At 37.9% G+C, this 13,273-nt stretch overlaps 1 protein-coding gene across 2 annotated transcripts in view; it reads left to right on the plus strand.

The window, feature by feature from the left end:
- The first annotated feature begins 2,838 nt into the window (after window positions 1-2,838).
- The window catches only part of SNAPC1 (small nuclear RNA activating complex polypeptide 1), a 30,741-nt gene continuing 20,306 nt past the window's right edge, over window positions 2,839-13,273 (plus strand). For both annotated transcript variants that reach the window (XM_045810422.2, XM_087855986.1), the window contains exons 1-7: window positions 2,839-3,032; window positions 5,606-5,765; window positions 5,922-6,062; window positions 6,641-6,745; window positions 10,443-10,601; window positions 12,367-12,435; window positions 13,158-13,220. In XM_045810422.2, the coding sequence (XP_045666378.1) occupies window positions 2,905-3,032; window positions 5,606-5,765; window positions 5,922-6,062; window positions 6,641-6,745; window positions 10,443-10,601; window positions 12,367-12,435; window positions 13,158-13,220 (825 nt within the window). In that variant the 5' untranslated portion in view covers window positions 2,839-2,904. The remainder of the gene's footprint in view (window positions 3,033-5,605; window positions 5,766-5,921; window positions 6,063-6,640; window positions 6,746-10,442; window positions 10,602-12,366; window positions 12,436-13,157; window positions 13,221-13,273) is intronic.

Genomic DNA, 13,273 nt, shown 5'->3' on the forward strand with positions numbered 1-13,273 from the left:
TTTAAAAAGTCAGACCAAATGCAAGCCCCTTTTTTAGTATTAGATTTAACAGACATAAAATTACTTTGCCAGATTGCTATTAAAAGTTTACAAATACTTATTCTTAATTTCCGTACTATTGAGTGATGGAAAGGTAATAAATAGTTCGTGGACTAGCAGAGGTTAGCAGACCACCCGTTGAGTATACACCACGTCTAGGCATGGCTCATAAAGTTGTCTCATGCAGTCTTTCACATTCTTTCTTCTCCCCTGTCTACAGACTAGATGTCTATGCTCAGGGCGACTTTTTTTTTTTTTTTTACAGATTTTATTTATTTATTTGACAGAGATAGAGACAGCCAGCGCGAGAGAGAACACAAGCAGGGGGAGTGGGAGAGGAAGAAGCAGGCTCCCAGCGGAGGAGCCTGATGTGGGGCTCGATCCCATAACGCCGGGATCACGCCCTGAGCCGAAAGCAGACGCTTAACCGCTGTGCCACCCAGGCGCCCTTCAGGGCGACTTTTAAAAAACCAATGGCTGAAGACCGCAGAGGTTTCATCAGTCTGGGTCCCTGGATGACTTCTCCGAGCAGAACCCTTCCTGCCCCATCTTACCATTAATTGAAACTAATGGGAAAAAAATTTTTCTTTTTTGTCAAGCTACTGAGCATTTAAGTTTATTAAGTCACACTACTGGCACTAGCTCAGCTAATAATAAAATATAGGGAACATATTTATAGACAAAAGTCCTTATTGGAAAAGACTTAAAAATTGACTACACTAAAAATACGAATCTCTGTACATCAAAAATCAGCATAAAGATAGTAAACAAAAACAAATCAGACTGGGGAAAGATATTTATAATACATATAACATATACCAGTTTAGCATTCAGAATATATAAGGTGATCCTACCAATCAATATGAAAAAGGCGAACCATCCAATTGAAACATGGACAAAATATATGAGCAGGCATTTCATAGTAGAGGGACTAGGAAACAAATCAGAATTTAAGATGCTGCGCAACCACATTAACAATCAGAGAAATGCATGTTAAGACCACAATTAGATATCAAGTTTCTGAGATGGTATGGCTGAATTTGTAACTGCCATATGCAGATAGTGAAGTGAAAATCAGTTCAGCCGTGCTACGAAAACAATTTGACATTATCTTTTAAAGTTTTATAATTACACCCATTATCATCTAACAATTCTACTGTACGATGATGTATATATACTGCCGTAAGATGTAAGTAGAACTGCCAACTTTGGCAAACAAAAATAAAGGACATCCTTTAAAATACAGTTAAACTGTGTATACGATAAACAATGAGTAATTTCTAAATTTTATCTGATATTCAAATTTAATTTGGCCTCATCTACTTTATCTGGCAACCCTACAAATAAGAGGAGCCATGTACAAAAGTGTTCATAGTAGCATTGTTGATAATAGTAAGATCTACAACCCACCTAAATTTGCACAGAGGAAATAATGGATAAACTATGTATTCACACAACAGAACATTAGGCAGCAATGAAAATGAGTGAACTACAGCTATGAATAAATCTTAGAAACATTATTTAATGTAAAAAGTAATTCAAAGACCATATATATTAGAAATTGAAAAAAAAAAGTAAAGTAAAAAAAGTAAAAGAAAGGGGAGTGGTGCTTGGCTGGCTCTGTTGGTGCTACTCTTGATCTCTGGGCCATGAGTTCAAGCCCCAAATTGGGCATAGAACTTACTTTTAAAAAATTGCAATACCATTTTCATGACTCAAAACCAACCACAACTAAACAATATGTTGTTTAGAGATCCATACACATGTCATAAAGTACATACAAGAGAATGAAAAGCAAAACAAAGTAGTCGTTACTAAGGTAGTGGTAGAGGCAGGAGAATAGGTTAGAGGAGGAGTTCATAGGTTAATGTGACAGAGTTGGTAATGTTTTCGTTCTACACAGGTAGAAGGTACACAAATACTCTTTCATTGCTATGCTTCTTATCTAAGATATGCTACAAAAGATTTTCTGTATTCATAAAATATTACATAAAATTTAAACAATAGATCAACAATCAGGAGAGTTAAGTGAGTTGAACGGATCTACAGACAGATCGTCTAATGCTTTCTATTATACTGGGATACCACTCCTGAAGGATAAATATAGCATGCCCTACAATCTGAAAATGGCGAAAAGGACAAAATACAGCTCCATATCTACCTCCAGGGAGAATCTAAGAGGTGGGGCTCACAGAGAGCCCATCAAGCCAAATAATCGATAAATGTAAATAAATACTTTCCGCTAAGTACTGCGCTAGATTATTATGATTATAGGGGGTGGGCGGCGACGTTCACAAGTTTCTCAACTTGCGGTTGCAGAAGACTGCTACGGTTACAACGAGAGACACATTAAGCACTATATTATGTGGTTGTAGACTGTGACAGAATGAGTCCAGTCCATTTCCTAGTAAACCGTCTTTAGATCCTGTTTCCACGAGGAGGTAGGTTGAAGATCGGGAACTGCTCTTGCCTTGCTATAGAAGTTGACTTCTGTCACACTAGGGTCACTTTAAAGGAAAGTGATAGTAAGGGTAAAGCCAATTTACACAAGCTAGCCTAATGCAAACCTAAAATCCTTCTTGGGCTCACAGAACGCTTGAGATATAAACCTTTTCAATGAAATTTGAAGGACTGACCTTAACCCTAGGTTAAGGGGAGTTGAGCAGGTAAAACGCACAGGAACCCAAGCATGCGCAGTAAGCAAAACCACGTTGCGCACGAGTCCGGCTGGAGGCGGAGCTAACGGGGCCGGATAATACGTCACGGAGCGCAAGTGCGTCACGTATAGGGGGCGGCACGTCCGGTCCTGGTTTCCTCGGCTACAGCGGCGGGGTGAGCGGCGCGTGGCGTGTGGGCATCGCAGGCATGGGGACTCCTCCAGGCCTGCAGACTGACTGCGAGGCGCTGCTCAGCCGCTTCCAGGAGACGGATAGTGTGCGCTTCGAGGACTTCACGGAGCTCTGGAGGAGTATGAAGTTCGGGACCATCTTCTGGTGGGTGTTTGTACTCTGCTGCCCGCCTCTCTCCCTGGTCGGGGGTGGTGTAGGAAGCTGCTTGCTTCTCCAACGCATCGCAGCACCTGAGAAAGGCTGAGAAAGGCGGCAGCCTCAGAATGCTGCCCCCAGCTATCCTGGGCCTTCTTTCTGGGCACTTTAATTGGTTTCGGCTGCATCCTTTTGCGGCCGCCTGCAGACTATGTTATTTCTGCCTGGCCGTCGTTCTAAACCCTCTTCTCCATCTCCTCTGCCTCACCCTGGCCTAGGTCACCCATCGTTTGCCTTCCTCCAGTGCTGTTCTCTTAGAAACCCATGTATAAACACAAAACAAACACCTAAGCAAGGACAAACCGCTGCACGACTGAATTCATTTTTCATACAACAACCAACTTTCTAAAGTGTGAATTTTATCTTGTCACTCCCCTGCTTACCACTCCAGTGGTTTCCATTGCCCTTAGGATAAAGCTCAAATGCCCCAGTATGCCCGGCAAGACCCTCCCTCACTGACCTCAGCCCATCTCCGCGGCGTTATCTGCCGTTCCCCTCCAGGCACTCACTTGCTCCATTCCGCCTGTGGCCCTCTTCAGGCGTTTCCAAAGCCTGTAGCTTTCCCCCGGCTCTTTCTGTTAGGCCACCTTTTTCTTCACTCAGTTTTAAGCTCAAATGGCAATTCTTTAGGGAAACCTTCCTTTGCCCTTCTAGAGTAAGCAAAGCGTTCATACTCTGTTTTTCCTACAGCACTCTCCTTACTTTATCTGTGGACTTATCACAAGTTATTGTAAAGTGGAGTGGAGTGGTTAAGAGCAGATTACTGAGTCCCACTGCCTGATACTGAATCAGAGTCCACAGAGTAACTTTGGGGAGGTTGCTTGCCTGAGCTTCCATTTCTATAGAATGGAGACAGTGATAATTATATTGTAGTTCTGAAGGTTAAATGAGCTAATATATGTTAAATGCACTCTAAGTACTCCCTAAATATTCATTATTATTGCTTTAAAATTTTCCTTCCACTCAGTAGAGCTCTGAGGACAGTGGATGAATTTGGTATCCACTAGCATAACATATATAATATTGAAAAAGCTAAATAATTGGCTGAATGAGTTCTTATGATTAAAACTGTTTTCCTGAATAAAAAGTAAAATCTATCTTTTTTGTCTTAATATAATAATTACTAATGTAGTTTGTACATTGCATGGTTTGAGGATAGAGAGCTATTTGTTGTACAGTTAATGAAAGGAAAAGGGCTGATTTTTAAAAAAGATTTTGTTTATTAGAGAGCATGAGGGGAGAGGGAGAATCAGGTTCCCCTCGGGGCTCTATCCCAGGACCCCAGGATCATGATCTGAGCTGAAGGCAGACACTTAACCCACTGAGCCACCCAGGTGCCCTGGAAAGGAACTAATTTTTTTTTTTTTAAGATTTTATTTATTTGACAGAGCGAGAACACAAGCGGGGGTGGAGCAGGCAGAGGGAGAGGGCTAGGGAGAAGCAGGCTCCCCCGCAGACCAGAGAGCCCGATTTGGGGCTCCATCCCCAGACCCTGGGATCGTGACCTGAGCTGAAGGCAGTCGCTTAACCAACTGAGCCACCCAGGCGCCCCAGGAACTAATTTTTTAATGGCTGCTAAATGTGATGTGTTTATAGCTTAATTTATTTAATCCATATAACAACTCCGAAAAGCAGGTGTATAATTATCCTTGTTTTATAGAAGGGGAACTTGAGACTTAAGGATCCTGGTTAAGTAATCTCCATTACCACACAGCTAGTAGGTGGTAGAGCAAATATTGAAACCTGTATGTCTGCCTGCTTCCAAAACCCATGGTCTTCCAGTGCATCTCCCCTGAAGAGTGGCAGTTAAGGAAAATTTTCCTGGGGTTACCTTAATATTTAGCTAATGAGGAAAAACTAAGTGAGAAAAAAAGTAGGGACTACTTGAGTAGTGATGTTATTTCTTTAGAAATGGCTTTGGTTGCTAATTCTACAGTAGATATTTTGCATTCTTTTAGTATATTTTTTATTTGAAGAGCCCAGGCTTTAGGAGTATAGGGTGGTCTGCTTTCCTAATCTGCTCCTTTACTTGGCGAGCTTTACTCTGCAGAATTGGGAGGAGAGCATGGGTTAGGTTGTATTGTGGTTCTCTAACTTTTTCACCAAGGTGTCTCAAAGACAAATGAGGTGTAGGGTGAATCCCTGAAAGTATTGGGGAAAATCTCCATTATATATTAAAATGCATGTAATTTTTTGTATTTTATTCTGTAATATAACCATGCTTATTTTAATGTTTTAAATGTTTAAAATTCTTAACCTGGGAATAATTTGTAACCCCTCCCTTTTTGCTCCCCAATTCAGCAAGTAAACTTGATGTTTTAGAAGGAGCATGATGTTTACCTAGTGTATGCCTATGCCTCAGGGTAAGAAGCACAGGAGAAAATTAGACCATGCTTGATCATGAAAGGATCAGATGTGGAATGCCCATTCAGTTTCTAGCAGCTGCGAGGATATACCTCTTCTAATTTTTGTTCGTTACTTATTTACTTAAAGTCATAATATGTTTTTTCTTTGTTTCCTAGTGGTAGAATGAGAAATTTAGAAAAGAACATGTTTACAAAAGAAGCATTAGCTTTGGCTTGGCAATATTTTTTACCTCCATACACCTTCCAGATCAGAGTTGGTGCTTTGTATCTGCTATATGGATTATATAACACCCAACTATGTCAACCAAAACAAAAGGTAATACTTGTTTTCCCTCAGCAAAATAGGAAAATAGGTACCATGTTTTCACAGCAAACTGATTTTAATGGGAATACCAGTGTTGCAAAATTATAATAACATTTGTAAAAAACGATTTACCTTTATTAACAGTTTTTTTACTCTTCCTGTTTGTAGATTAGAGTTGCACTGAAGGATTGGGATGAAGTTTTAAAATTTCAGCAAGATTTGATAAATGCACAACATTTTGATGCAGCCTATATTTTTAGGAAACTACGACTAGACAAAGCATTTCACTTTACAGCAATGCCCAAATTGGTATGTTGTCTAAAATAGATCTTTGTCAAAATGAGAAATTATGCTTCATGGTTCATAAAGCACCTCAGTTTCCATAAAGTGGAAAAGATACTATGTAATTTCTAATACTTGTAGGAAAGTTTCTTAAAGTAGGAGAAAATGCTTTCTGATTACTTTTTTTTGCAAACAAAAATTTAGTCTCTGCTTTTAAATGCAGTGTGTTTCTAAATGCCATTTATTAAATTGTTAGAAGAGGAAATTCGATCTGGCATCTGCCATTTGCTTATTTCTTTATTCAGACATCAGGTTACTGAAAGAGCACCAAGGAATTCTAATGTTAGTTGGTGAAAAGTTGAAACTTCCACTAATAAAATATATTTCTTCAGTCTTAGCGACAGTTGAGACACTAGATTAAAAGAGCATTAAGTCCTAATTCTGGTTCTGAATCATCAGCTGGCAAATCATGTAACTTGTCTGAATACCATCCGAATTTATAAGCATATAGCATGGCATCTTAAAGGTTATTTTTAAAGTCTAATAGTCTTTGGAAAATGGATTATCTAAAAAATATCTTTTAAAAGACATTCATTATCATATAGCTATCATATAGGATGAAGAAGAAAATTCAACGAGCTGAAGTTACAGAAGAATTTAAGGACCCAAATGATCGTGTAATGAAACTTATCACTTCTGATGTATTGGAGGTAAATTTGTTTTTTATGGCCTTGAAATTAAAAAAAAAATTGTTTTATTGTTAACTATATATTGAAGTTATACCTTCATCTATGGGATACTGAAATTTTTCTAATGATTTTAACCAATCATAGAACGCTTATTGTTCCTCTAAAGTATCAGAAATAATACATCCTAAATATATGAAAATCTACGGAATAAATCTTGAAACTCAGTGAGAAGCAAAAAGATGTTTCTACATCTGACTGTACTTGGCCTCATTTAGATTCAAATACTGAAACCACCATTTGTATTTGACTTTAGATAGGTCATAAAACAAAAATTTAAAGTGACTTTATTTTTATTTTTTAATATTATGTATTAATTTCCTAAGTTCCTTTTTAAAATGTTTATTTAAAAACCCATTGAAAACAATGGGGCTGTTCTGATAAAACAAAAACTTGAAGTCAAGAATTATGGATAAGAGGCACAGTCTTAAAGCAGTTTTACCATCTAATTTTATTTTGGTATTTTATTTCGGTTGTTCAGTATTGAGGGAAAAAAAAATCTTCTTTCACGTGGATCAGTAGTGAGACTCATAGAATTTTACATGCGTGGAAAGGCACCACCCAGAGTTTAAAACAAAACCCATTACAGGACTACAACCTTGTAATCTATGATATATTTACATTTCAAAAGAATGGAGATATACACACACACACACACACACACACACACACACACACACACATAAAGGGAAAGAGAGTTCTCGTGAGTGAGTCTAACCAGGTAGCAGCCTTGGTCAGGTTTTTTAATTCCTTTGAGCCTTAGTTTCCCCCTCTTTAATATTAGGATTACCATCCTTATTTCATCCAATTGCGAGAATTGAAACCGAATTATGCCTGAATAATGCTGAGGATGTCATGTGGCACATATTGTGTGATCAACTGTCGTACATATGGATGTGTGGTTAGGTTGAGGTACCATAGCTACCTTCACATTTCCAAAAGTGTTCATGCTCCACTCCCCCACCACCACCAAAAGATAAGAATTACTGCGTTAGAAGGAAGTTGTTTACTAAATGTCTAAAGACATAGTATAGTGCAGGAGCTAACAAGATGTTTTGTATAGATTATTTTATTCCTCATAATATCCCTGCCAGATAGGTGTTTTAAACAATTTTTAATTATTTGTTAAACTTCAAGTTTATATTTAGGCTTAGGGTAAGGAGTCAATTAGGAGAGGTTGTATGGAAGGAGGAGGTAGGCAGTCTGATTGAAGCCCAGTGGAGAGATTAGCCTTGACCAGGAGAAGGCATAATTCTTTTGAAACTTGGGGAAAGGAGGTGAAAATGGATTCATATGATTTGTTGTGAAGAGGAAAAGTAGAAGGCAAACAGAACTGATAGGCTGACCTTTAAGAGAGGGCATTGGGGGTTCAAGGAATTGAGAATAGAGAAAGTTTGGAATAGCCACTGTGAAGAACAATAGGTTTGGGATACCAGAAAGGGTTTGCCAGGGAGCACTGAGGTTAATCATAAAGGGGCAGAGGATGTTTTAGTACAGCAAGACATTGCATTGTTCTTTTCCATATTCTCCTAGTGAAAGAGATGATTGAATCAAATTGGTTATAATTTTTGGTTGTGGACTAATAATGGTGGTAGAATGTTAATTTTTTTCTCAACATACCTTCTTAAACATGCTTTATTTTAAGTTCTTTTACTCTGTGAATTAAAGGTTCTGAAAGTGTTGATGTGAGGTTCCTCTGTTTTAAAAAAAATTGTATATGTCAGCAAACAGGTATGGAAGATTTTAGAGAACAGAGCTGAGGTGATGCACAAAGCCATGTCCTTTTAGGGTGATTGGGGAGGAGGGTCAGAAGGGCTAAGCTATGGAATGCCAATTCCTAGAAGCTTCTGTGTGAAGTTATCCTGACTATCTAGGGTCTTTGGCTGCCAAAGATCTGCTTTGAGAGCCTTATCACTCTATCCTGTCCTAGTGTAGTCTTTGACCCATTCTCACTGATAATCCTTACGTTTAATACTTCCTGACTTTCCTCTGCGCAAATGCTGTTAAGTCTGCCTGTCAGCACCTGCATTTTTGCCATCATTCTGCCACTCATTAATTCCAGTTTTGTGGTTAAGGAGGCACAATCAAATGAAGAGAATAGGACCAGAACTTCTGATTTTTGTTGAATCACTGTATTGTGGAACTGAAACTAATATAACTTTGTATGTTAACTATAATGGAATTTAAAAAAGTATATGGGGAAAAAGAAACTTTTGATTTTCAATTTTAACTCTGCTACTTAAATAGGACCTTGAGCCATTCATTTCATTTCTGAGTCTTTATGTATGTGGTTGTAATAATGGCTATGATCTGTTGAGTTTTCAGCATGCACCAGGACCTATGTTAGACGTTTTATGTTGTTATCTCACTAATAATCTTAGTAACCCTGTAAAGGAGGTGGTATTTCCTAATTTTAAAAACAAGGAAACTGAGGTTCAGAGAAGTTAAGTAATTTCCGTAAAGTACAGGTAAGGTGCAGACTGGATTTGATTGTCCAAGCCTGTAAGGCTCTAGAGTCCACGTACTTTGTTTTATTTCTTAATCCTTTACCTTTGTATAGTGCTTTACATTTATGGAACACTCCCACTTGTATAAGCTCACTTAATACTTTTGCACTGGGTTAGATGGCATCGCTTAATTTTGTACAAATGTGGAATGTGATTCCCATATTGAGGGATTTGCTCAAAGTCACAATCTAGCAAGTGACAGAACTCAGGCTCAAAACAGGTCCAGCTAGTGGTCTTTCCCCTGTATTGTATTGCATGTAGTAAAATATAGGAGTATAGTACACGGTAAGCTGTACAAAGTGAGGGGCTCGCCATGTCTGGACACTGTTCTCCTGTGAAGATCCTGCATGTGAGCGCTCGCCGCTGCCCAGCAGTTTCTCATTGTCGATTCCATCAAAACCTACCGGAAATGAATGGAGTAGCCTAACTTGGGGATGACTCAGATGTTGCAGAGGTCATCTGTGATGGAAATGTTAGTAGTTCTTTGCTGGTCTTTGAGCTAAGTCTCAATACCAGTCTTACCTGATTTCTCAAGTCTGCCTATAATGTGTTCTCCTTACCCCATAGACCTGCCCATTTGGCTGGAGGTTTCTGGGGAATGAACATCTAAGTAATAAGTGATTCCTCAAATGTTGTTGTAAATTGCCTTCCATTTCTTTTAATCCTGGATCTTACTAGTGAACGAATGATGAAGCTTATAGGCACGGAGGCGTTAAGATTTGTGAAAGTCAGCACATCTCTGTGAGGATTGGATGAGAGTTGTTACATAGGAATTTATGGCTGAACATAAAGAATTATGTAAATATCTTTGAAATGATAATATGAAATTTTAAAAAATGTGATCTTAGCTATCATTAGTGATATTTAATGATGTTACACTACAAATAATTTTTGCTGTGTCCTGTCTTTTCCCTTCATCTCTCCATACAGTGTACATCAGTCAGTGTTTGTTGAGTTAAATTCAGTGAATCATTATCTCTGGAAAGCAGCCTCTTCATTAATAAAGTTGTACCATTTTGGTTGCATGATTATATTATTTTCAATATATTGTAGCATATTATTCCTTATCAACTTAGTCGTTTTATTTTGTGTTGGTTTTGCCTTTAAGTTTTGCCTCAAAAACTGAAATAAAAGACTCATCTTTTCACTTTTAGGAAATGCTGAATGTTCATGATCATTATCAGAACATGAAACATATAATTTCAGGTGATAAATCCAATCCAGACAAAGCCCTCAGCTTGATAAAGGATGATTTTTTTGACAATATTAAGAACATAGTTTTGGAGCATCAGCAGTGGCACAAAGACAGAAAGGTATGTGACTGCCTGTTTGCCACCTCACCATTGTATTTGCATTGAACACTAGTGGCTGGACATGGGTGAGAAAGCTGAGAGGCAGCTTAGTTGAGTGGCTACATTTTTCAGGAGTTAAGATTTCGAGGACTTTATTTTTCTAGCTCTGGCTTTGCCAGTTATCAGCTATGTGATGTTATTTAACCTTACAGACAGATTTTGTTATGTTATTATATAAGTAAACGATAATAACAATTCTGTGATATGTGTTAAATAATATACATTACGTGTAGTATCAGTGTAACTGTAGAGGAATAAATAATCTTGGTATACCACAGATTTACTATAATCTTTATAATTTAGCATTTTCCAGAGGTCTCACACTGGCAGTCTTTGGGTCAAATCCTATACACAGGTGTGGTTTGTTTGACACAGTGTTGATCCTAACGTTGTTAAAAAAAAGTTGAGTTAATCACTAGAATTTAAATTTTTGTGACTTCACTTGAAATTCCAGACATCCAGCTTCCTTAAAAGTCAGTGGTTTGGAGGCACGTGGGTGGCTCAGTCGGTTAAACATACAACTCTTGATTTTGGCTCACGTCAAGATCTCAGGGTTGTGAGATCAAGCCCTGTGTTGGGTTCTGGGATCAGCACAGAGTCTGCTTGAGATTCTCTCCCTCTCCTTCTGCCCCTCCTCCCATGCACATGCTCTTTGTCACTCTAAAATAAATAAATAAATCTAAAAAAAAATTTAAAAAAATCAGTGATTTGGTAACACTGGTCCCATTTTTCTACATGGCACAGGCTGTTAGGCCTGAGTTGTGGCTTCTTCCATTCTGATCGGCATGCTCTCCCTGCCCTGGTTTACCCATTTACAAATGTCATCAACACAAGTCTTCAGTTTAGTTTTCTGATCCATGTACTGTTGCTAGGGCTGCCCATTTTCCGCAGTAACTTTTTCACCTAGAGAGACTTTTTTACTCTGGAAACCTTGTGGCCAGCCTTGCTAAATTTAACTTTGAAACCACTACTCCATCTTATTTTCGTAAGTACTTTTAGGAAAAAATAAAAGTAAAACAAGCAATTTCTGATGACTTACTGTGTATCTGATAATGTATTAGTATTTTCACAAATGCTCCATGGGTATTATTTTATATATCGTCTTTCAGAAAGATTGGCTGCCAGTTTTTGGCTTTTCATTGTATAAAGATAGCTGGTTCAAAAAAAACAAAAAACAAAAGGGAGCTGCCTCAAAACTTAATTTTAGAAAAGATAAAGTGATGAAATGACAGTCTCGGAAAGGAGGAAACAATTTGCTTCCTCTACCCACATTTATTTTAATGACACACAACACATTTTAGACTGTTTGAATACTTTGTTACAAATGGGTTACACAAATGACCTAGGCAATTCATGTAAAAATTATTAGGTACTCTCTTAAAGTACTTTTATAGTACCTTTTTTTTGTACTCTTTTAATAAACTCTTAAATTAGCATTACTAAGACCTCTGAAAACCTGAAGGAAAGGAGAATAAACCAGTTTTCTAACTGCTGTATAAAGTGTATATTTTCCTTCATTAGTTAGGATTTAGGCATTTCGTTTAAGAACTATTCTGAAACCTAACCTTGATCTTAATGTCAGGTGGTGAACCATGCTGTAATAACGTGAGATGATCTTTTAGTTTTTTAGTAATTAAATGATTCTCATTGCTCTGAAATGATTTGGAATTGAGTTTTAGTTCATTTGAATTATAAATGTGTATATATAACTTTTTTGCTCTTTCAGAATCCACCCTTAAAATCAAAAGCTAAAGATGGAGAAGAAAAGAGAGAAGGAAATTCACAAGAATCAGAGGTCAGAAAAATTCACTATATGATTGATTACAGGGCAATAGTTTAGTTAGCTTTTTTTCATTTGATATGTGGCTGTGATTCTGTATAAAAGTATCATGACCCTTGGTCAGTATTATCACAATTACCTGAGACAATTCTGAGACATCAGTTCTCTGAAGAATTAGTCTGTTCTTTACTGGAAACCCTATGACAGACACACCAGGTGTAGATTGGGAGTGAGGATAGTTAAGTGTTTCTGCAGGGAAAGGGGAGGATAATGGTGTAAGGTGTTCTCAGTCCTTACACAGGGTAGTGTTTTTTGCAGTATGTCTTTTCTTTCTTCCTGTCTGACTTTCAACCAGTATGGAGCTCTAGCTACTATTTACTGCTTCCTGCCTCCGGAATTTTCATCCATCTTAGTGGATGGGACAAGGAGCCATCTTTGGGTATAGGCAGATGGGGGCGGGGGGGGGGGGAACGGCCTGATCACCAAGGCTTTCATTCTTGTTATCCTCCTTAAATCCTGAATAATAACAATCAGTAGCCATAGGGATGGTATTGTGGACCTGGTATGAGAGTGTAGTGTGCGTTTATAGGTCTTTGGTCAATAAGTGTCCAATAAATGTTAATTTCTTTGACCCTACCTTCCATCTCAAATCTTATTTCTGATAACAAATACTTGGGAGTCCATAATTTCTTTTAATGTTTGTTTCTTCTCCCTCTTCCTGTTTTTTTTTTCTACAGAGATGTGAAAGGGCAGAATCTTTAGCGAGAATAAAATCAAAGGCCTTTTCAGTTGTCGTTCAGGTAAGTTATTTCTTCAGTAAGGCAATTTTGGAATTGACTTGATGCTTTTTTAA

This window comes from Ursus americanus, chromosome 26 (assembly GCF_024610735.1).
Source record: "Ursus americanus isolate L20-20 chromosome 26, mUrsAme1.1.p, whole genome shotgun sequence".
NCBI lineage: Eukaryota > Metazoa > Chordata > Mammalia > Carnivora > Ursidae > Ursus > Ursus americanus.